Source organism: Haliotis rubra, unplaced genomic scaffold (assembly GCF_003918875.1).
Source record: "Haliotis rubra isolate DU_JTF1 unplaced genomic scaffold, ASM391887v1 Scf1525, whole genome shotgun sequence".
Classification (NCBI taxonomy): Eukaryota; Metazoa; Mollusca; class Gastropoda; order Lepetellida; family Haliotidae; genus Haliotis; species Haliotis rubra.
The window spans coordinates 77,491-103,695 of NW_025765476.1; the positions used below are offsets into that span (position 1 = coordinate 77,491).

The 26,205-nt window shown below is 41.5% G+C and overlaps 2 protein-coding genes across 2 annotated transcripts; both read left to right on the forward strand.

The window, feature by feature from the left end:
* Nucleotides 1-5,455: 5,455 nt before the first annotated feature.
* LOC124270541 lies at nucleotides 5,456-12,004 on the forward strand. Its single transcript, XM_046705562.1, has 5 exons — nucleotides 5,456-5,556; nucleotides 7,034-7,167; nucleotides 8,083-8,333; nucleotides 9,182-9,434; nucleotides 11,449-12,004. Exons 3-5 carry the CDS (start codon nucleotides 8,267-8,269, stop codon nucleotides 11,558-11,560), a joined length of 432 nt encoding a protein of 143 aa, XP_046561518.1. The 5' UTR covers nucleotides 5,456-5,556; nucleotides 7,034-7,167; nucleotides 8,083-8,266; the 3' UTR covers nucleotides 11,561-12,004.
* Nucleotides 12,005-17,939: 5,935 nt separating this feature from the next.
* LOC124270550 lies at nucleotides 17,940-25,864 on the forward strand. The gene is made up of 7 exons (XM_046705571.1): nucleotides 17,940-19,139; nucleotides 19,852-19,930; nucleotides 22,249-22,347; nucleotides 23,337-23,467; nucleotides 24,087-24,324; nucleotides 24,698-24,935; nucleotides 25,193-25,864. The coding sequence occupies exons 1-7, from the start codon at nucleotides 18,399-18,401 to the stop codon at nucleotides 25,305-25,307; spliced, it is 1,641 nt and encodes a 546-aa protein (XP_046561527.1). The 5' UTR covers nucleotides 17,940-18,398; the 3' UTR covers nucleotides 25,308-25,864.
* The last annotated feature ends 341 nt before the right edge of the window (nucleotides 25,865-26,205 follow it).

The window sequence follows — 26,205 nt, forward strand, 5'->3', positions numbered from 1 at the left end:
TTTACGACAAACATGGGTTACTGAAGATCAATTCTAACCGGGACCTTCAAGAGTCGTCTGTTGTATGAATATAGATTTGAAATACAGAGCACGGCACTTAAACTCCACGTTACAGTGCGAATGCAGGAATTACAGAAGGCTAAAGATCAACTGAATTGGAGGTGCATTAAATTACCTTTATAACGAACACGCTTATAACGAACTGACGGATATAACGAACTGTTTTAGTACTCTAAATACGACTACAGTCATAATATACTTCAATTAGTGGTCCCTTTGGGTTCGGTATAACCGTAGTTGACTGAATTTGCACTTTCGACTCTACCAGGGCCCCGTTTCACAAAGCTCTCGTAAGCCTAAGATCTCGTAACTTTTCTCGTAGCATTCGTACCTCATATGATACAGTATAGGAGGTACGAATGCTACGAGAAAAGTTACGAGATCTTAGGCTTACGAGAGCTTTGTGAAACGGGGCCCAGGTCCGTAAATGTCTTAATGACGAATTTTGAATTACCGATTTGTTATTCATGTCACTGTTTCTGTAGATAGAAATATTGAATAAAATATTTTCACAAAATATACGTCCATCGGGAGTTTTGGTCTGACAGAAGCTGCATACCTGCTCACACAAAAGTAATATTTAAGTCTTCACTTGGTTAAAACCGACGACCACCCAAGTTAATCGCTTGTCTCTTTCATCTCATTAAACTGTTTGTGGTATGTTAACTGAATATGAGGAGATGATAGGCAGGATATTCCAATGTGAACTTTGAAGATAATCGTGTATTCAATGCTTATAGCGAGCACTAAGTAATTCCATGCTGTTCCGAGTCTAGTCAAATCGTCCGAATTAAGAAGTCTCTAGATTAACAAACCATTTGTAGACCGTAGTGTTCCTATTGATATAATACATAGTGTTCAGACCAACGTGTTTCCTTTCGCTGTGTTTACCGTCACGGTGTTAGATCTATTTTGTGCATTTGTGTTTAAATGTATGTTACTATTTTTCTTGAAATTTAGATACTAAATTCAAATTTCACGATACTGTGTTCATATTTCAATAAATTGAGCTGAAATGTTTCGATACACACAAAGTTGAATTTTCAGTATAATTAGGAGATAAACATCATGTGTTGGCCAATTTCAGGGTTCAGATTCGACAGACTGTCAAGTATTTTCCACTGTCACTTCACTAGATAATCTACAGCGTTATATAGTCTCCTTGGTATAATGAACTGAATTTTATAAATACTAACTTGAAATACGCTACATTGGAACATATTTATACTGTGTACATGTTGTGTTAAAACATTACAGTAACATGGAATGTCGACTTACATATCCTGAAATTCAAACATAGTAAGATGAACTTTCATCTTTCAAAGCTTGATATTTCAACTTAGTATCTTGAAATTCCCTGAAAAGGTTGTAGAACGTAACACATCGCAAAAAAACATTTAATGATTAAAAAACCCATACGTACACCCCAGCCATCCGACAGTCATTTTATGTAATTAGATTGTTTATGCGTGAGCAAGAGCTAATATGCTGTTAAGTTTCATTTATTGCACATATGCATTCTTCACTATATCACAACTCTTTTCCGTTTCCAGTGCCACCACTTTTATAACCACTTTAAAGATGTTATTAAGGGAACATGGCTGAAAGATAGTTGAATTATGTGCAGATAATGTCCAGTTAACGTGGCAAATATAAATTAACTAAAGCAGTTTTATGTATATATTTTATACGCGTGCCCTTGGCACTGGGGCCCTTGGGGCACTCATGAAACAGCCAGACCCTCCTTATACTAGGGAGAAGAAAACTGGGCTCCACACATGCCACGGCTTATTTGCTTTAAGCTGTTATTTGGTGTATGAAGTTGTAAAAGTTTGAATTCGCAGTCTTTGATTAGCAAATTCCTTGAAGCTTAATCACCCGTGAACAGACGCTTATAAACCTTCTTACCGAATTGGCGTCTTATGAGATGGGGTCAATTTTCACTGTATGAAATATCTTGTCTGTTATTTGTGATGGGACCTTTGTGAAGTTCAAGCCGAATTTCAGAGCACCTGATAGAAACAAATACAGCATTTTGATAATGTATTTTTCATAACCAAAATCAGTTGGTAAAATCTGCAGAAATTGTTTAAAATATAGTTGGTTTAAACATATTTTACAGTCCAAAATGCAACGGGATTAGGCATAAGTGCACCACTAATTGTCTATTGTCGCCATCTCCGAAATACAGTTTAACATAATATTACATGATGGGAATGAACAATTTACAGTGGAAGCTTGTGTACAGTGTTGATATATGTATATATATATATATATAATGTGTTTTACAGGATATATACAGCATGCTGGAAAGCGAAAACTATGCATCTCATACATGTGCAAATATTATACAGTATATTATTTATATATAGATAGAACTATAATTAACATGTTGGAAACGATAATATTATATTAGCTGGTGAATCTGTTTGTAGTTTATTATACGTAATACTTCGTGTTTCGTGTTTCAGAGAGAAGTCAAACGGATTGACTTGTATCCATTACGAGGACGTGATGAGTATGTAACTTAAGCAATACTAAAGTACTGTCGGAAATAGAAAAAACTGTTTTTAGGCTGTTACTCTGTATCACTAAAATTTACACAATTGCAAATAGCATATGTCGAAATAACCCACATCGGCCTAACTGGGCGTTCAGAGGGATGCGTAATAGGATATCCAGAAAAGCATGTTTACGCGTGAAATCGGGCAAAACTTAGAAAAAAAATACGAATAGCTGCTGAAAACAATAGATGGCAATTAGGTCGATCAGCCAGGTATGACGACGGATCGTCGACTCACATGGCATGAAATGCACGTGCTGCCCACAGACACAAGGGGTCATCTCTAAGATATTTTATGTTTTTTCATGTGTATTGAATATGTCTCTATTGATTTTCTTATCTTAGCTAATATCTCAGTTCCCCAGCCCGACCCCAACCACCGTCTGCGACACCCGTCCTGGTTTTGCTTTTGAGACGATCCCTCCTACCTGTTTCTTTTTATAGTGATAGTGAGATGTCATGGTAGCTACATCCTTAATAGTTTCAGTATTAAATTTATTATTTTTTACGTCTGCTATCGTTTATATTGAAGCAAAGACTAATTTCAAAATGATCATTTAAAAAGTGTCCTTTGTAATACAATATCATCGCACACTAATTTGCATAAAGCCATGGTCTGTTGTGAATAAGTCGCATTGGACCGCATTGCTCATTTCTGCACTAATCTCTCCTCAGTAAAATCCTTTTACGTTTCCTATCTCCCTCCCACTGCGACTGTAGTTAGGCCGAATTAGTTTTAACAGATATTTCACACTTTCAAATATTAACTACCTAAATTGTAGATATAAATGTGAAAAACAGGTTTTTTTTCTATTTCCGACAGTACTTTAGTTCCTAGTACTTTTTTTAACTTTTTTTCATATTATTCATGTGTTGATCAGTCCAGGTCGCTGCAACATACCACTAAATTTGCGTCTCAAAGACGTGATGAAGTTGATTCCTGTTATTTCAACAATTTCTCAAGATGTACATATGCATATGTAAAGCTCTTTTCATCCACAATCCACGTGATTTTTGTGTCTTCTGCAACCTATACTTGTCAGAAAGGTCGATTCAAATGATAGAGTGGTCAGGCTTGATGACTCTGTTGATAGCTTGTCATCGTTTCCAAACTGCGTGGATTTTTGCTCATGGTGTCAATCTCCGGATTGTCTCGACAAGACTTGATAATGTACTGACCGCCGTTATATAGCTGTAAAAAGCTGCATGTAACAACAATCAAACCATTGTCGTGCTCATTAGCGCAATCATCAGAGACACACGACGTGATAAACCGCAATACCTTTCAAAGTGACGAGCCATCTGTTTTAGCTATAGCACCTGAGGAACATCTGTCCTATTCACGATGTGAAACAAGTCGAAATCATATCATAAGTTGAAATAAAACTTGAATCCATTTAAAGTACCCGTGAAGATCCGCGTTAGAATTGGTCTTCGGCAACCCATGCTTGTCGTAAGAGGCCACAAACGGGATCGGGTGGTCAGGCTCGCTGACTTGGTTGACAAATGCCATCGTATCCCAATTGCGTAGATCGATGCTCATGTTGTTGATCACTGGATTGTCTGGTCCAGACACGATTATTTACAGACCGCTGTCATGTAGCTGGAATATTGCTGAGTGCGGCGTTAAACAACAAACCAACCAAACAACCAACCAAGCATATGAAGTATTCGTGGCTGAAAGAACGTTTATATTAATAGTTCAGTGTAATTCAATTTCAGGAAAGAATTCTCCAAAGGTTGGTCACTGTTTTTACCATCACCTATAACACAATAGGGTTAAGTTCCTCAAGATTCGTCTTGATCATGATTCAAGGTTTATCACCTCCAACAATGTGCTCTGTGGTAGTTTGTCTGGGGAGAGTTAAACACAATATCGAACAAACTTTATTGACTGACTGAGTTTGGTTTTACGCCGCTTTTAGCAATATTCCAGCAACATCACGGCGGGGACACCAGAAATGGGCTTCACACATTGTACCCATGTGGGGATTCGAACCCGGGTCTTTAACGCTTTAACCACTTGGCTACCCCACCGCCCCCAAACTTTATTGACAACAACGTCTTTTATTTCGTGAATGCGACATTCCTGCTTGACAACGATTGAAGAATCTCTATCGAAACGTCGCACTCACGAAATCAAAGAAGTTGTTATCCATAAAGTTTGTTCAGTATTGTACGTTCCAACTTCTAAAATGCCACTCAAAGAAGAATTAGATTTAAACACGCCTTGGACATGCCCATTGTTCATCAGTTCCCGGTTACTCATCTCATGCATTTGCATTGATTATATCGTGTGGATAATATGCAAATTATAGACCACAGTAATATGCAAATTATAGACCACAGTTAGTGAGTGGGTTTGGTTTTACACCGCTTTTAGAACTTTCATGGCTGTGGACATCAATTAGGCTTCACACATGTACGCATGTTTGGAATCGAAAACGGGTCTTCATCGTGATCCAGCGAAAGCGTAAACAACTTGTAACAAAATATGAGTATGTTTTCTCATTAAACCAAAAATGATGAACACACAGTATAGTTTGCCATATTTTGCAAACATTAGTATGTAATATATATTTCTTAAGAATATGGAATTTATTAATTAAAAATACTTTTCACATATAAATGAAAATGAAATCGTACTCTTCACTCGTCAGTGTACAACTTGTCTTCAAAAACAGTTCTCTTTTGCGTGTTGATAGTAGTGTCCATGACCATGTATGAACTTTTCAAACGTACATCGCTACGATAACACTAGCAACAAATAACATATAAAAATAATTTGACCATTTCGTTGATTATGATGAATATAATTTGGTTTTGTCTTAAAGATGATCTGTTGTTGGTACGACTGAGGAGGCTCTTACCCATCGCGAAGATCGGCGAGAACGTTCTCTTCAAGAGCCCGGATGATGGATGGTACTATTCAGGTACGTTTATATCTCACAACCTCACAGCTAACAGATTTGGTATGGCATCATTTCACCATCTCACAACCTGTGGTATAGGTTTGTTAACATCTATAATTCTTACAATCTGTAGCACAGGTACGTTAACATCTTACAATCACACATCCTGTAGCTACAGGTATGTTAACTATTTATCATCCTACAACAGGAAGCACAGGTACCTTAAAATATTACCCAACGTACAATATTAACATCTGATCCCTCTCACAAAAGTTAGCCAGGTGCATTAACCTCGATCCTTCTTACAACAGGTGGCACAGGTACGTTAACGTCTTATCCCTCTAACGACAGGTGGCCCAGGTACATTTACATCTTATTCCTCTCACAAAAGTTAGCCAGGTGCATTAACCTCGATCCCTCTCACAACAGGTGGCACAGGTACGTTAACATCTTATCCTTCTTAAAAAAGGTAGCCCAGGTGCATTAACATCTGATCCCTCTCACAAAAGGTACAACAGGTACGTTATCCTTCTTAAAAAGGTAGCCCAGGTGGATTAACATCTGATTCCACTCACAAAAGGTAGCACAGGTACGTTAACGTCTTATCCTCCTAAAAAAAGTTTGCCCAGGTGCATTAACATCTGGTTCCACTCACAAAAGGTAGCACAGGTACGTTAACATCTTATCCCTCTAACGGCAGGTGGCACAGGTACATTAACATCTTATCCCTCTCACAAAACGTGGCACAGGTACGTTAACATCTGATCCCTCTCACAAAAGGTAGCACTGGTACGTTAACGTCTTATCCCTCTAACGACAGGTGGCACAGGTACGTTAACATCTTATCCCTCTAACGGCAGGTGGCACAGGTACGTTAACATCTTATCCCTCTCACAAAAGGTAGCACTGGTACGTTAACGTCTTATCCCTCTAACGACAGGTGGCACAGGTACGTTAACATCCTATCCATTTAACACGTACCGTTAACATGTTACAACAGGAAGCAAAGGTACGTTAACACCCTAACATTTCAGAGCATCGACCACAATTACATTAACTTAAATATTTATTCTCTTACAGCTCATAGCACATTGTTCCTGCTATCGATTACTAGTTTGTCTAGCCCTAACTGCATTATTTACAGCTTGCCGTCATAAATCTAAATTATTGCTGAGTGAAGTAATTGTGTAAATTAAAGAGAGCAAGATAGTTTGGTCTAAACAGGAATTATAATTAATGAACGACGGTCTACGGTGTTGGGTTACGTTAGCACACTATCAACCATGTCGTCGAGCCTGACCGCCCGTTCCATACGTCGCCTCATACGATCAATCAAGAACGTGTACTTGGATCATCAACTCCTTTGTCACACACAATTGTAAGCTGATGTACAGCGAAACCGACGATATATTTATATAGCACGGCCACATTTACCTCATTTGCACCCTTCCTAATCCGTCTAGCCCTTCTCCACGTGTAATTCTGAATATTATCACAGGCGAGGTGACCTACGACTGCTGTGACTTCAGCTACATCATTACTGACTGCAACGGCTTCCAAGAGAAGATCTGGCGGGAAGACATCATCTGTGAATCAGACCGACATGTTGATGCAATCAGGAAGCGTAGCAAGGTGAGCAAGAAGTGTTTCTACGCTTATAATGCGGCCTAGACCAGTTGCGATGTCGATATGATTCCCTGGATATAGACCGTTGAAAATGTCTATCGTTTCAATCTTGTCGTACGTATTGCTGATGATCATATTAAGGTCTTGCGTGTTACTCTGGAAGGCAATGGTGTCCAAAGGTCACGTTTTGACGTCTGTGTGTTGATGATGTGATGATACCACGATGTTTTGGGCGGGGATGGTGTCCAAAGAAAGACCATGCCTTGCAGTTCTTGGCACCGATGTCGTCCAAAGAAGGACCACATTGTATAGCTCTAGCCGCTGATTGTTTCCAAAGAAGGACCACGTGGTATAGCTCTTGGCACCGATGTCGTCCAAAGAAGGGCCACATGGTGTAGCTCTAGGCGCTGATGGTGTCCAAAGTAGCTCCACGCGGTATAGCTCCAGGCACTGATGTCGTCCAAAGAATGATCACGTGGTATAGCTCTAGGCGCTGATGGTGTCCAAAGAATGATCACGTGGTGTACCTCTAGTCGCTGGTGTCTTCCAAAAACGGACCACGTGGTGTACTTCTAATCGCTAATGTCTTCCAAAGACGGGTCGTCATATGAAATATTCTCAAGCACGACGTTAAACCCAATTCCACCACCACCACCATTCCAAAGACGGACCACGTGGTGTACCTCTAATCGCTGAGGTCTTCCAAAGAAGGACCACGTGGTGTACCTCTATTTGCTGATGTCCTGAGACCTCGTTAGGTACATCTGAGCGTTGATGGCTGATGTACTGAGACCACTTCGTGTATTTATAGGTGGCTTTGTTGACGTTAACAGATTCTGCATCTAAACTGAAAAACTCTTTACAGACTATTACTTCTGTCTCATCTAGATAATAATTATTCAGACTATTTTCTCTGTGCAGGTGCTGGTGATGCACTCCTTTGTACCCCAACAGCTACTGTCCCGCCACTGTGATTGAGGTGCAGGACAAGGCATGGAGAGTACACCTGGCCGGACTGACCAAGACCATAAGTGTGTCCCAGGAAAGAGACTACATCGCTTGTTTAGCTTTGGAAAAGGGTGCCTACGACGAAAAGATAATCACAATGTTAGCAAAGAAATGGGAAACAATGGAAGTTCTGGCAAAACACAAGAAAGGAGAATATCACATAGGTGAAACTGTTGTTCATGTAAATGGAAATGTTTTTTTATATACATTCGGACGAAATTCTAACAACGTCATACTATAAAGTGTTTAAATACAGATTAAAACATGACGAAAGCACATGCCGGTTTGAGTTTCAACTAAATCTGGAAACGGACTGCCGCGTCACCAGACTATCTGGTCCGCTGTCTGGTCAAGACTCGGTAGTATAGTGTCAAGGCAGGGGCACCGTCGTGTGACTTTATGCAACAAACTAACGCTTACCTATTATGCAAATTGTGTGAGAACCGGTTGTTAAGGATAGAGCAGAACATGCTTACCGTTTTCGCGAACACTTGGTGTCATCACCGATATATTTTCACTAATTTGATCAGTAAATATTCCTATACAGTCTGGATCATATCTATATCGTCGTTAAACTGATGAAATGATATCTGTTTAAATTATAAGAGCTTTAGACACGTAAAGATCAGTGTTAGAATTGATCTTCAGTAACCCATGCTTGTCGTATGAGGTGCAAACTGGATCGGGTGGCCAGGCTAGCTGACTTGGTTGACACATGTCATCGGTTCCCATGATGTTGATGCTCATTATGGCATCGTATCCCAGTTGCGTCGATCGATGCTGATGCTGTTGATCACTTGATTGTCTGGTCCAGACGTGATTATTTTACAGACCATACAGCTGGAATATTGTGTGAGTGCGACGTTAAACAAACAAACACATATAAGCCCTTAACACAATCAGTGATAAAACCCACCATCATAGGATTCTGGTACGCCTAAGGGACATAACTTTGCACAGTGATTTGGCCATTCGTGCTAATAGCTAATACGAGTGATTTTATATCACCCAGGTACAGTTAAAGAATTGTTAAGCGGGAGTTTAACCAAATACGTCATCACCTGGCTGGACAAGACAGAAACCGTTGTGGAGGCGATCCATGTGTTCGGGGGCCTGACGCCATTGCGGAAACTACGGGTGAACGACCACGTGTTGGCACCGGTGACGACTGACGGGCCAAAGAATCCTCTGTGTTACCTGCCCGGTGTGGTGGTGGAGAAAAACACCAATGTAACTGTCACCATCAAGATGATCCGCTCACACAGGTAACCAGAGGAGTTGTTTCTTTCTTTCTTTCTTTCTTTCTTTCTTTCTTCTTTCTTTCTTTCTTTCTTTCTTTCTTTCTTTCTTTCTTTCTTTCTTTCTTTCTTTCTTTCTTTCTTTCTTCTTCTTTCTTTCTTTCTTTCTTTCTTTCTTTCTTTCTTTCTTATTTATTTCTTTCTTTCTTTCTTCTTTCTTTCTTTCCTTCTTTCTTTCTTTCTTTCTTTCTTTATTCATTACACCACAGTCAATAATATAATGTCCAATCACGCGAAATAAAGATAATCGAGTGTTATAAACGAACATTAGGTTAATCTTATGAGCAATGCCCAACAAAGTCGGTACTTGAAATCGATAAACGAAGCCACCAAGTCTGACCGCCCGATCACGTTTACGTTGCTATTATTAGCAACTTTATGCACTATGCGATGCCATCCCCTCACTCACACCTTTCTCTAAATATTACTTACTGTCATTTAGTTTGTGCCTAGTGCTACTGATATTTGGTTATTCAGTCTGGGGTCTTAACAAAATATCTGTTTTAGAAATTGCACAATCACGCTTTCTAAAAATGCTATTATCTGTTCAAAAAAGTACTCCCCTACAATTGTATACGGAGAATCGGGTTCGTATTCTTTTTTGACGTCACAAACTATATATTGTGTTACTGGTCTAAACTTGTGCAAAGTAAATCTAATATGTTGACCTTTATTGTATATAAAATGTTAATATTTTCAAATTATGAATCTGACCATTATTTATTTATTTATTTTTATTGTTATTTTTATTTATTTTTAATTTTGTTTTATTTTATTTTATTTATTTTATTTATTTATTTATTTTTTTTTTGGGGAGGGGTTGTGAGGGTGTCTGTTATTGCTTGGAGCCAGCTGAGTGAGCCTGTTTAAATTAAAGTGTTATTGTGTTCTTTGACGCTCGGGGGTGCTGTTACTATGCCCATTAGTAATTAGTAGGCATTAACTGGTTGTCTGGGAATCTATGTGATTTAGTTTCCCTATAACGGAATCAGTGACGAGAAGAATACAGCACAAGCCCATCCCACTCTTTTATTAGCCAATAAGGAAACAGTCTACTCGTCATTTAGAGGGCGTGCCTATATTTTCTGGTTTCGAAAACATAAACACAAGAAAACAATTGCATGCCTAATCAAATGCCAGGGAATCTCTAGGAATTTATTAATTTGAATAATAATACATCTATAAGTTTGTATGATTTGAGCCAACGAAACTTCTGTAACAGATACCACCCGCCACCCCTAACACACCCCAACCCCTACATCCACTCTCTTAATATTCACCATGGCCTGGACTTAGGTGTACATATCATGGGAGGTAACTCGCGGTGTATTAATACGGACATGTCGTTTTACATCATATTTCTCGGTTGTGGGTAGAATCACGGACCTGGAATGGTTTCACTTCGCGTATACCACCGTCATACCACAACAGCTTCTTTGATATGAGATTTACTGAAAAAAACCACATCGATGCAGATACTGGTTCCTAGCATCGTATGGAAATAACACCAAACAGAAGATAGAAGTTGACTATCCATAGTTCTTGGTGTTCCTTCATCTTTACAACTTCCAAAATGCTTCTTAAAGAAGTAACACTAAACAGTGTTGTCTTAAGACAATAGACAGTGCCCTGGACTGACTGACTGACTGACTGAGTTTGGTTTTACGCCGCTTTTAGCAATATTCCAGCAACATCACGGCGGGGGGACACCAGAAATGGGTTTCACACATTGTACCAATGTGGGGAATCGAACCCGGGTCTTCGGCGTGACGAGCGAACGCTTTAACCACTAGGCTACCCCATCGCCCAGCATTGGTAGAAGAGAAACCTGACGTCAGCACGACCCCGTCATATTAGTAATTTAAATTAGGATTAGAAATATCAGATTTATATGAAAGACAACCATTGCTTTCTTTTCAGAAGTTTTCACAGAAGGACACCTTCTAAAACCTTGAATTAATTTAGTATCCGTGTTGCACAGGCCGGATGACCACACCACAATCGATGAGAAGGAGTGTTTCTACATCAGCCCTCTCTACTACTTCACAGCAGCAGCAGACTACCTCAACAACCACCACGCCGACGACAGATAATGATTTGAAAAAGACCAGGACTCTGGATGTTGTAGTGTTAACGTACGGTGTGTTTGTTTGCACCTCTTGTACGTGGTGGTTAATGTACGTCGATGTTTTCAAGATGTCTGCACACAGGAGTTATAGGAAAACATCTACGAGAAATAAGAAAGTTGTGATTGAAGCATGCTTACTATATCTGACATGTCCAACTCCAACGAGAGATAAATGCCTTCGCTCGTGACGCCAAAGACCCGAGTTCGATTCCCCACATGGTTGCAATGTGTGAAGCCATATTTCTGGTGTCCCGGCGTGATATAGGTGGAATATTGCTTATAGCGGCGTAAGATCATACACACTCACTCCAACGCCAATTAACGTCCTATCAAATCCGTGGCTAAAGCTTCATTTCTATCGAGTTTTGTACGGTATTCAAATCTAGGTCTGATCTAGATTCAAGCGCTTGCTTACATTCAAATATATATTATAACACTTACGCTAACCCTTCTACGTCGGTGTTTTGTCCGCATTGTATATCGGCTGACTGCGACAACAAAACACGTACTTACTATACAAAGTTTGTGAGAGGATATCCTACCGGGTAAGGGGCGGTGTGGTAGCCTAGTGGTTAAAGGGTTCGCTCGTCATGCCGAAGACAAGGTTTCGATTCCCAACATGGTTGCAATGTGTGAAGCCCATTTCTGGTGTCCCTAGTGATATTGCTGGAATACTGCTAAAAGCACACTCACTCAGCTCGCTCACTCAGGTATACACACCACTTTCTTGCCATTGAAGCCCATAGGATCTGTCCCGGTGGGAAAGCCACACACATGCACACACATCACGTGTATTTGTAAAGGCTGTCTGGACTACGGGCAGTGTTATTACTGCTAGCATACTGAGATACTATGCCTCAGTTTAACATTGATACTCACTCCAACACAGTAAACTGACTTTGTGCCGTTCAGCACTTGTATCCCCTTAATACCAAAAGCCAGGCAGGGAAACCATAAATATAACATATTTTTAATCTGGCGCTACCGGGAATCGAACTATACCGACCATTCATGCAGACGATCTATAAACTGTACCACAGAGGTGTTCGACATTCGTTGACCAAAGGACGGGATCACGTCACGTCAGCACAGGGTAAAATTTGTAAAGAAATGTAATACGGGTGATATTTTGCTGGAGCGAAGCAACGAGTTTGAATACATAACTCTTTTTAGAATGTGGTCAAATTTAACGGGTACGCTTTCTCAGTTAAGATACATATTCTAATACGTTTTTTGAATTGTAGTTGAGTCCCATCCGGAATTCGAACCCACACTCTCAGAGTGAGGTACCTAATCGCCCACACACAAAACCACAGATTTAATCCACTCGTCACCTCCACATAAATGGTAGTCTGGACCAAGTACTTTGTGTACCCCTCTCTCTCCTTCCCTCATGTGAAGCCATTTCTGGTGTCCCCCGCCGTGATTTTGTGGAATATTGCTAAAAGAGGCATAAAACCATACTCACTCACTCACTTACTCTGGTGTCCCCCGCCGTGATATTGCTGGAATATTGCTAAAGGCGGCGTAAAACCATACTCACTCACTCTCCTTCCCTCTTATGTCAAAGAGGGGCGGTGGGGCAGCCTAGTGGTTAAAGCGTTGGCTCGTCACGCCGAAGACCCGGTTTCGATTCCCCACATGGGTACAATATGTGAAGCCCATTTCTGGTGTCCCCCGCCGTGATATTGCTGGAATATTGCTAAAAGCGGCGTAAAACCATACTCACTCACTCACTCTTATGTCAAAGACGTACATCACTAAGTTGCCCAAACAACCTTCACATCAGCCCGTACACTGACATCAGCATGTACAACACAACCTTGTCAAGTCAGGGGCGGTGGAGGTACGCCGGAGACGATTCCCCACATTGGTACAGTGTGTAAGACCACACTCATTGACTGACTGTCTAGACAGCATTTATTTCAGCACGTACATCTTTACCTTGCCAAGGCAACACTCACGTCAACAAGTACATTATTAAGTTAAAAAACAACAACAACCAACACTCACATTCGCCCGTATATCGCTACCTTCCAAAACAGCGTTCAGTCGAACACATTATCGCTACCTTACCAATATGGTGTAACACCAACGTGTGCATTTTCCTTTGACAAAAGATCATGTTTAAAGGCACAATGCCACACCACATTTCTCTAAAAATACATAATGCATTCTCGTAGCCCTCAGGGAAGCTACCATGTAATATATTTTTAAAACAATTACGTATTTAGATTACAGTATTAAACTAAAAAGTTCGAATGAATTAATACAACGTTTCATTAAATCGACTTATTATACCGGCCGAACATTTTTCAAGCGAACCCCATAGAGTTATGTCCCTTTTTACGACTATCTTTACGAATATCCAACGCACATGATTGAAACCAGTTCGGCGAACACCGACAGTTTTGTTTACATTCTGTTTGGAAGCTGTTCGCCTCGATGTTTCAATTATCGATTTCAGGCAAGTCGTAAGGGATAACAAATCTTTTATTGCATCAATAGGAAGCTTAAGTGAGCGTATATGCCCCTTATATAAAATATAGGTTAAAATATTGTCGAAAAAGCGTAACATTGTTCCTTTAAGAAAAGAAAGGAACAAGTACACTTGCTCCAGGCTCGATACTTCGATTGCTCCGATTGTTTGACCCAGACAATGTCAGTTTGTTTCAGGTTCAATATGGACTTGTTTTCGTGCCACATTGTTTTTATCTACGTATATGATTATTACATCTACGTAGAAGATATTTACTTCCCGACATAGACGATACTTACAACCACCCAGACGATATTTTCACCCCGTAGAAGATTCTTCTTCATCTCCATATGGCACATTATGATCGTGCGTATCGTAACTTAGACCTCGATATTGTCTAGCGAGTCGCAACTTTAACATAACCTGAACTTAACTAAATGAAAAGTTACTTTATTGATTGTTCAGATAGTGCTTTTAAAAACACATAACATGTTTGAAAGTCATACAAATCGTATGGAATCCGAGAAGGGAATTTGTCGCTATGTCGCATTGTCGCCCTCTCAAAAACAAGAAAAGTGAGGCAAAATACACCAAAACGCGACACGCGACATCGCGACAACGCGACATTTCGCCTATTTGTCGCATTGTCGCGATGTCGCGTGTCGCGTTTTGAATAATATTTTTCTATTCCTCCAAAGAGCGACAAGCGGCAATGCGACAACGCGACAATGTCCCTTCCAGGATTCCATAAAATCGTCCTATTTAACTGAGCAATTTGTTCAAGGTTACACGAAACAGTCACGGAACTGTTGTCGATCAATAGAGAAAATATGGTTACGATATAAATTGATAATTCGATAGTAAATAATACCTTCTAAGTAAATTATAATATCATATGGATACATACATTGTATACGTATCATCTACGGAGAAATGAGAACTGTCTACGGTGATGAAAGCACCTTCTATGTTGATCAAAGTATTTTCAACCAAGATGAAGGTATCATCTAGGAAGATGATGATTGTGTTTGAAATGTAGGATTAATACGCTTTCATATTACTCTCCAGAAAGAACTCTGCGCTCATCACAACAACTGTTACTTGCTGTCCCGAGCTACAATCTCAAATCATTTGGCTCAAGGACCTTTTCATATGCAGCAGCTTCTCTGTGGAACTCTCTCCCTATCGAGTTAAAATCATCTCCTTCCCTAAGTACATTCAAAACACGACTAAAGACTCATCTATTTCTTCGCTACAAGTGACTTCCAATCATCCGTACCTGCCAACTGTATATAGTTTTAACTTGAGCTCAGGAAGCGCTTTGAGCATATCCCTGTGACGTGGAAAGGCGCTATATAAATGGCCTATTATTATTATTATTATTATAATGTTGCACTCAGTAACCCCCCTGCTATATAACGCATTTGTGTAAATAATCGGGACTAGACAGACATTCCAAGTGACAGTCATCACGAACATCGATATAGACAATTGTGATGCGATGCCATGCATCAACCAAGTCAGCAATCCTGACCAACGATAATGCATTCCTTAAACCTGTAGCAGTTGCTGCTGAATAAAAAAACAACAATAATCATAGGCAGATTCGAACACATGATCATTGTGTTGATTCTGTCCTAAGGGACGTAACTCCCGACAACATGTCCCAACATGGGTGAAACTTAGTGGACATTTTACAGTACACACAAGCGTAGGCATGTATACACTTACAACGCGAAAATGCATACCGGGCCGCGAACATAAACTTATATATCGGATCCAAACCAAATTTGAAATTGTAAGCCTCCGCCTCACTCTTATCCTATTATTATCCCCCGCCGCGCGTTTATCGCGAAGCGGGGGATATAAAGTATTAGGCTTGAGCTTGTTGAGATTGTCAGCGAGATATCTCAAGAACCGTTGACTGGAATTTCTAAATATTCAACACCAAGCTTTATCTAGGGAAGGCGCAGAGCCTCGGTCGATTTTGGTGACCTTCACTTAATGTTCAAGGTCACAGCGACACTTTGAAGATTTCAGCATGTTAACATGCATGTCGAGCCTGTCAGCGAGATATCTCAAGAACCAGTCACTGGAATGTCTTCATATTCAACACCAAGCTTTATCTAAGGAAAGCACAGGGCCCAGTCGATTTTGGTAACCCTCACGTCATGGCGACACTGTGAAGATTTTAGCATGTGAAGCTTCATGTTAAGCTTGTCAGTGAGATACCTCAAGAACCATTGACTGGATTTTCTTCATAGACTTTCAAGACTTCCCTTGAATGTTTTTCAATAAGCAATTTCTTTATTACTAATTTTGCATATTTCATACACTAAGACATTCATGTCAAAGTCAAAGTGAGTCTTGAAAATATTTGTGCGTTTGAACAACTACAGAGCAAGATATCAAGAGAGGATGACTGGTCATGTTTTTGTTGACATTTAACTTCATCTTAAACTACGACCTTCGCTTTCATTACTTTTTAAGTTTGATTTGATAATTTGCGGCGGGGGATTATGTCACCTTTGTGATAATGCTTGTTCTATTTTATTCCAAACGCATAAATTGCTCAGTATTTTGGTTCAGCAAATGCTTGTGCTGATCTGCGCCCCTTAGCATGGCAGGATCCGTTGATCGTTAGATCAAACCTCAGATACACACACGCTCGTTTGTTTCATGAAAGAGTGCGGTGCGTCACTTCGGGCTTTGCACTCACTACCCATAATCCAGAATGAACATGTCTACTAGAAACTGACACTGAGTAATCTACGGTATAAACGCCCGCTCACAGATCAAGGTCCACACACAAGCTATACAATCAACTAAGCTATACAATTCAACGCAACAACCGGGAAGTAACAGCTGGTATTCTTCGCCTCTCATTGGATAGTGTACCTGCTGACCGACATCGGGGACCTTCTCAAATGAGAATTCAATATGGCGTATTTACTCCCGACTCTTCACTCCCTACGACATGACCAAGGCCTCTGTGAATTTCAGATAAACAGCACCACACACATGCACGCACGCGCGGCACACACACAGATACAAAACAACAACAAACACACACACGCACAAACGCATGCACGCGCTCACATTACGGGTATTTGATAATGGCCTTCAGATATTATTGTTTTTGTATGGGTATTATATCATGTCCTCAGGATTTTGAGGACCGGTGTGGTAGCAAAGTGGTTAAAGCATTCGCTCGTCGCGCCGAGCTCCCGGGTTCGATTCCCCACATGGGTACAATGTGTAAAGCCCATTTCTGGTGTCCCCCGCAATGATATTGCTGGAATATTGCTAAAACCGGCGAAAAAACAAACTCACATACTCACGCGAGATTTTGATGAAGTGTGGTTGCACTATGTCCCTAACAGATTTCCGTACACAGCCATGTGTGAGTGAGTTTAGTTTTAAGCCGCACTCAGCAATATTCCAGCTATGTGGCGGTGGTCTGTAAATAAGCGAGTCTGGACCAGACAAGCCATTGATCAACAGCATGAGCATCGAGCGCAATTGGGAACCGATGACATGTGTCAACCAAGTCAACGAGCCTGACCACCCGATCCCGTTAGTCGCCTCTTACGACAAGCATGGGTTACTGAAGGTACATTCTAACCCGGACCTTCACGGGGAGACAAGCATGGGTTACTGAAGGTACATTCTAACCCGGACCTTCACGGGGAGACAAGCATGGGTTACTGAAGGTACATTCTAACCCGGACCTTCACGGGTAACCGTTGATAAGAGAGACCAGGATTTCAACAAACTGTCACGTGTTCGTAAAGAAATATTCGAGGTCACCTCCCGGGTAGATTAACGGGGTGAATGCAACTGAATGGGTCGCAGTACACGTACTTTTATTACCACTGTAGGACGTCTCCACACGCAATCCAAATATGTTCCACTTTACGATTACAGTCATTTAAATCCTTGACTGCAGCGTGAACGCTAGCGAATGGGTTTTGTGACTTTAACTACAGAGGGCTTCTAAGAAACGAAAAGGATCCGTGTCGGTGTTCCACTGACAGAAGCTATCTGGAAATGAATCATTTACCTGAAGTTTATGCTGACCTATAAGAGGTCAATTCGTGATATCACAGTTTGATAGTGGTTCATTGACGCATGACCATGTTTTAGTCGGAATGGTAATACTATAATGGATTCCGCTTTCAGCTGAAATTTGTTATGACTTTGGAAACGGTCTTGTTGTTTTGTTTGTTTGAAAAACGAAGCCATCGTTTGCCGCCTGGTGGAAGCCTTGTCGTCTTCTTTGTCGCTTTTCATTCGCAGAAACTATTCCAATACGAAAACTAATATGGCCGGTGACCAACGGGTTGTTTTAGACACTAGAAGTTTTCTCCTTAGTAGAGCAAAACAAACCACTGATACGAACCGGCGAAAGTTCACGGCAAACTTGCAAGGAATTGTGGCAAATCTACCACGTATACGTTCTGCAAAGACCTGTACACCGCGTCAACGCCACCAACACCATCGACGTGGAATCACAACTCCCGAAGTGCAGTCTTCATATCATGGGATTACAGCACTATTGGAACCCGTCTTTAGCAGTCTTGCAAGGAAAGTCGACATCAAATTGCTGCCTCAAAAGAGTAACAGGAAGGATTCTACCCGTGCTACGGTTGATGGAAGGCTGCCGAAATTAACACAAGGAACTCCTTTACGCTTGCGCGTAGCTCTGCGCAAGTCAGAAAGCAGTTTCTTCTCCAATTATTGCCCTAAGGTATCCTTTGCAAAGCCAATACGTGAAGCCAATGATAATTGCAAATTGTGTGGTGGTGGGATGCTTCAAAGGGTAGGCGATGCCAGATGCTGCAACAAAGTCATTTGTCGGTGTTTCTGTCAGCGTTGTGACCTGGAAAGTGGAAGACATTGTGTCACGAGCACAGTTCCGGGTCAAGGTCAACGTGCAGGTCACATCACGCCACGTCAACGAAACATCGCTACCGTCAAACAGAACTTCGTATCTGACGCAAACATCTATTTTCCCTTCAATGGGTACAGTCCACGGAGACCGCACACTAGGCAACATGTTCAAGTGAGTTATCTAATTACATTCTTTGAATTCGACACATGATTGTGCTAAACAACTTGCTGAGGTGGCACGATAATTCGTTAAATAAATGCAAAATATTTTGTTCCAAGCCGGATTTTATCTTTGTCGGTGGGTGTCTGCATCAAAACTATTTTCCTCTAATGTCTATTTAAGATAATTATAATAATCAGTTAAAATCGTAGAAATATATAATGTGCTTACATTCATTGCGCAAGCCTCGATGCACGCGGAGCATTATCTTAGCACCAGCATTTTTTATTACAATGAATCGGTAGTGTGTACTCGAATTCTATACTCTTAGTGGTCAATGGAATACAAACCCAAGCTGACTTGACAGGAGCTAGACGGGTAACAATGACATTACCATGCCATCCTTCCGGGTACCCATTTTACTGCTTGGTGAAAAGAGACATATTTCAAACAAAGTCACTTGCCTAGTGACTGTGAGCACCTGTGCTATATGTGCTTCATGTCCTTTATCCCCGTACCATCGCCATATTACATCACATTTACTATAGCTGTAATAATATGTTATCCGTAGGTTATGCTCCTTAAAACTTGTGTGTGAGTGAGTTAGTGATAATATTCCACGCCAAACTGTGAATAACAAAACCGGTTGAAATTTTAACGCCCTGTCATAATATTAGTCGACTCCTACGTTTGACGGTATAACAAAGTGATTACCATTTCCCAGATGCTGGGAAACACGGTTATAGCTCCGAAGACCGAGCTCAAACGTCAGAAAGAAGATCTCAGACCACCGCCGGAATATGGTAAACACAAATTCTACAATGAGTGAGTGAGTGAGTTTGGTTTTACCCCGCTTTTAGCAATATTCCAGCAATATCGCGGCGGGGGACACCAGAAATGGGCGCCACACATTGTACCCATGTGGGGAATCGAACCCGGGTCTTCAGCATGACGGGCTGACGCTTTAGGCTACCCCATTAGGCTACCCTACCGCCCCGATTCTACAATGAAAAAATGAACAATCCTAGCTGTTTAATCAGATGTTTCAAGTCAGAAGGATTGAGATTGGTTGGTTGGTTTGTTGTTGAACGCTGCACTCAGTAATATTCCAGCTATATGGCGGCGGTCTGGACCAGACAATCCAGTGATCAACAACACGAGTATCGATCTACGCAACCGGGATACGATGACATGTGTCAAGCAAGTCAGCGAGCCTGACCACCCCATCCCGTTTGTCGCCTTTTACACATGGATGGGTTGTTGAAGACCAATTCTAACCCGGATCTTCACGGGTAGAATGATTGAGAAAACTGTGCTGTCGGTTCTGAATACAATTGCAGGTTACAGGCAACCACCAGTACTAATCTCCTTTCTGATAGTAACGCAACATTGCGGTGACTGCTTGTCCCCATGACAACTATGTCATGTCATGACTGGTTGCAAGATGACCAGGTCCATTCCGCCAACCTTGATACAGACATCCATTGCCACACTGAAATATAAAACCCACAATATCATGATACAGAATTTTATAGGCATACTGAGTTTACCAAGAGACCGCCTCCGTGGTGTAGTAGTTAGAGCGTCCTCCCGGAGAGCGGAAGGTCGCGGGTTCGATCCCCGGCCGCGTCATACTGGTACTTGTTGGTCCCTGCCTGGCGCTCGGCATTAATGGGTACAACAAGGACTGGTCGGCTCGGAGTCAGTATAATGTGTCTGAGTGGGGTATTCATGCTTCACTGCGGCATGGTATCTCAGTGGGCTAGCACTATAAAACCAGCTTAAGTCTGGGCTAGTACAAGCAGCCGCACATACACATACACACGCATGCACGTCGTCATATGGGCGAAATATTCTCCAGCACGACGTTAAACCCAATTTCACCTCACCTCAACTAGTTTACCAAGATATTTTATGGATTTAAGCTTCCTTATTCTTACCCACACGAAAAATATGCTTAAATCCATAAAATATATTGGTCATCTATAACAACTTCCAAATACCGCTAAAAGACATCAAACTTAGTTTAGTTTGTTGTTTATTTAGTTTTGGCTTGTTGTTTGACGAAGCACTTAGCATATTCCAGCTATATGGCCTTTTTTGCAAGTAATGAATTGTTAGATTTTCCTAACATCCCACGTGACATTCTATTGTCCCAAAGTGACCTATGCCAATAGAGTATTGAATGTTCCATTCCGTATTGGACAGGTAATTTTGGGAAGGGTGACTGAGGAATTGTTTGGGTGGCCTATATTAACACTGTCTAACAGTAACTTCAACCTTGGTTGCACACACTTATATACACGAAGTGCACTTGTCTTGGAAGATGGTGGACGGAGGGTTAGTCGGCTGGTTTTACTGGGCGTACCCAATGTCAATTGTTCACATGGGAACTATTGCTTGGTGGAGCGCAAGAAAAACATTTATTACCCACGTGGTCAACGTATTGGTAGGTGCATACTTATCTCGTACGTCAAACGAGTGTCGTATCGCGTTGACCTGTGTGGTAACGACTTGACCTGAGATTCTAACGATTTGATTGGATAACCGATGACCTCTCAATTAGGTCACGTTGTGACGGAACTACTTTTTTTATACGTGAATTCATTCATTCTACAACTTATATGCATTGTGGAAATGTAAACATTCCGAACGTTGCCTCGCGCTCTTTAATTATGAGTCGAACTGAGGCATTATATGCGTCGGAAAACATAAACGCAAAGTTTCCACTAGTGATGTTAGCCGAATGAAGCAACTGCAAACTAAGAGACGGGGTGCTACGGAGTAGTTTAATGTAGGAGGCTGTACGAGGCGATGACAACTGACATACATCGTGACGTCGGTTACAAAGGGGGCAGACGAGCAAGGCGTGGTGACGTCATTACAATGTGACGTCATGCAAAAGTGTACTACAGAACAACATTCTTCCGCAACCTCTTTGTGAAACCGGTTTCGGTTTGAAACAATAAAAATAACAAAAATACGCTATTTCGTCAATTTATAGAACGTGGGGTAATAAATAAAATACCACACTCGGTCTCATAACATACGAATTCGTATGTAATGAGACCTCGTGTAGTATACTCTATTTAGTATAGCCCTATTCCGTCTCGTCTAACAGGTACGCTGGGGACGTTGGAGCTGCGGGCGCGGTTACCGGTGGTGGAAGAGGGGTCAGAGGTCCTGTTCAGGTCCACGGATGACGGATGGTACTATTCAGGTATGCACTGACTGACTGACTGAGTTTGGTTTTACGCCGCTTTTAGCAATATTCCAGCAACATCACGGCGGGGGACACCAGAAATGGGCTTCACACATTGTACCCATGTGGGGATTCGAACCCGGGTCTTTAGCGTCACGAGCCAACGCTTTAACCATTAGGCTACCCCACCGCCCCATGCAGGTATGTAGGTTACATGACACTAGCAGGCTAGATTACACCTACTACACCTCATATTTTTCACACATATGGTATGAAGCCACAGTCTTGACTGGCGTTGGGGTAGCTAAGTAGTTAAAACGTAGACTCACTTGTAGCAAAATGTGAAACTGTCACTTACAATTGGTAACAATTTGTTTTTATTCTAAAAACTACAACCAGTTGAACTCCCTTTCTGCTGAACCGATGCGTGAGCTACCGCCGCATTATGGCAGCAATATGACTGTGACCTGTTCAGGACCACTCAATCAAGTGATTGATATTATGAACAACGGTCGAGGACGACAGTCAAGTCATCCGATGTTACAACGAACATTGCTTTCTGGGGCCAACTGACCCGTGAAGAACCGAGAATTAATCTTCATTGCCCCATGCTTGTCGTAAGACGCGACTAACGGGATCGGGGGGTCAGGCTCGCTGACTTGGTTGACACATGTCATCGATTCCCAACTGCGTAGATTGATGCTCATGCTGTTGATCACTGGATTGTCTGGTCCAGACTTGATTATTTACAGACCGCCATATAGGTGGAATATTGCTGAGTGCGGCGTAAAACCCAACTCACTCACTCACTCATTCTGGGGCCAATTATATCCTTGTCTCTGAGCTGAGAACATGTTGGGTTTTGTTAGTATGCCAGATAATACAAAAGCAGCTGTGTTACGGGAAGGTGAAGGTATTGACAATAGTACACAATAGTTCCTTTACCATTGCAATACGATGTCTCCCAACTTGTCGTCAGCCATGATCACAATGCCCTACGTCTTCAGGGACAGTGTCCAGGGACTGCACTGACTACATGTACATCATCACCGACGGCTATTGTCACCAGGAACAAGTGTGGCGGGAGGACATTATCAGCGACTCGGACCGGAAGTCACAAGTCACCATTGGCCAAAAGGTGAGGCTGGCTAAAATGTTTGTACCTATGCATGCGTCTCTCCCTGTCTCTCTCCCTCTCTTTCCGTCTCTGTGTTTGTCTGTCCATCTCTCTATCATTCTACTCTGGCTGAACATCGCTTTCCTCAGTTTGTCATTATTTGTTTTAGTATTTTAATACAAGTGAAGTTTCACAAATTACAAAATAAGGGTCGAGATCGAACATTATTTCTATATTTTTTATTGTTTTAAAAACACATTTTACAGACTTCAAAAGGACAATCAGGTTAGAATCATGTTACAAAAACGATTTAGAAATTTTATAAACAATCCATGACATAAAGACCAAAACTTATAAATGATATTGCACTCCATTAGAGAAGAACGCTTAGTGATGATATAGTAGTGTCTAGGTTCATTCTGGAGAACATGAAAAGGTGGCACACTGTTTTTGAATCTGCTTCCAAAAATGGTTTTTATAGATGATGATAATAATATTGAGAGGGTCATTGTTTTTGTCTGGAAAACCACGCAATATTTGTCTTTTTGTTTGAACATTTTGGTTTGTAATTAGATATCAGAATGTTACCATCTTTATTGGGTATTCAATAGTCACAGTTTGTTCTGCTGTTCTGTCCCAGGTTGTGACTCAACACCCAAGATTTGCCTTCAGTTATGCCCCAGGAGAGGTGGTGGCGAAAGAGAAAGGCAAGGTCAAGGTCATACTGTATGACGGGAAAACGACGGAATGGACTTACGACTTTGCCCCTCTGACTAAATGGAAATATGACCGCGATGTCACGTTCATTGCTAAGATGAGAGAGCAATGGCTTGGAGAGCCGGTTATAGCAAGGATTCCGTCTGGCACGTACGAGTTTGGTAGGTTTCAAATTTGGTTGGTTGGTTGGTTTGTTGTTTAACGCCGTAATATTCCAGCTAAAGGCAACTAACGGGATCGGGTGGCCAGGCTCGCTGACTAGGGTGACACATGTCATCGTATCCCATTTGCTCAGATTGATGCTTATGATCTTGATTGTCTGGCGCAGACTCGATTATTTACAAACCACCTCCACATAGCTGGAACATTGCTGAGTGCGCCGTTAAAGAACAAACAAACAATCCAACAATCTCACTCGTTTACGCTCTTGGAGTGGAAGCAAATCATAGGACTTCAAATACCACTTTCGCCCAGTTCGCCTGACGTTCCTAGACACAGCTCACACTTACTTAAACCATCTCTTTTCACCATCAGGTACCGTATCCGAATGTGTAAATGGTCACCAATACAAGGTCACCTGGACACCAATGCAGGGTCGCTCTAACAGCAGTATAGTGGACGTGAGGCACCTGTTTGGCTCCCTAACTCCTTACAGAGAGATACAGAGAGACGGATATGTCCTGGCTCCCCTGGACTCGTGCTACCTACCAGCCAAGGTGACCGTCAAAAACGAAGGCAAGATGAAGGTCGCTTTTGTCGAGAATTCCGTAAGGTAAGTAAGAGTATTTGAAAATGACAGAAAAGAGATGTCCTGATCTGTTTTCTTGTTGACGATGCTAGAGGTCGTGCCTAAGCTCGTAATTATTCCATCTTGTAAATGTCGGTGGTACGTTCAAAATCCCGTCGACTATCGAAAGCACAGAGCCACCATGATGATATTTATGAGTTTATGCTTTTCATCACACCAACGGCCTTTTTCCAACACATTCCGAACGATATCCTTGATATGCATCTGTATATATTTTTCAGTGAAGTGGAAGAGAGTGACTGCTTCTGGATCAGCCCGTCTTACTACTACGATGCTGTTGCTGTGTATTTCAACGCGAGGATGAGAGAAGGAGATTGCAGGAACACGGAGCGATGAGGAATGAAATCTTCAGAGACAGAAGACCGATGACATTTGCGCGAACTCTACGTTTAAAACTTTCATATGATGGGTCATAGACATTTAATCAGTGTCCAACTGTTATATAAGCGTATGACAGTAGTCGAGATTGGGCAAGATGAGGGCAAATGTGGTACAACGTCGCGTTCAGGAAACTTGCACCTTTTTTGGCACGCATGTGTGTGCGCGTGTGCTTCTGTTTGTGTGGCTGCTTGTACTTCCCTAGGCTCATGCTGGTTTTATAGTAATAGCCCACTGAGATACCGTGATGTTTCACACATATATACCACACTGCAATGCCGAACACCAAGCTGGGAAACATCAAGTACCTGGGTATAACCTATTTTAGTATGATACGGTTGGGGTTCGAACCACCGATTTTCCGCTCTATCCGGGCAGGACCTCTATCCACTAGACTACGGAGGCGGTCTACAGTTGAAGAACAACGACGGTAGCACCTCACTGGCAGAAGAGGATAATTTGTAAAAAAATCTGAGAAATAAATTCTTAAGTGAAATAAACATTTTTGTCTGTTACACCATGCAATGACTCGAGACAAGATGTCTCAGCCAGCCACGAGTGTCTGACGAGACAAATTCTAATGGGCGTTTAAATAAAAATCGGTTAAAAATACGTAAACGAGTCACAGAAAATCAGTGACATTAGATGTTCGCAAAAAGTAACTTCAAAGCATGTTCGGCCCTAACGGTAGTACCGTCGCACACACAACTGTTTGTTTGTTGCCTGCCGCAGAGCAGCTAATGATATTATGTGTTATTAATGTTATTACGTGAACGAGTTACAGAAAATCAGTGACATTAAATGTTCACAAAAAAAGTAACTTCAAAGAATGTTCGGCCCTAACGGTAGTACCGTA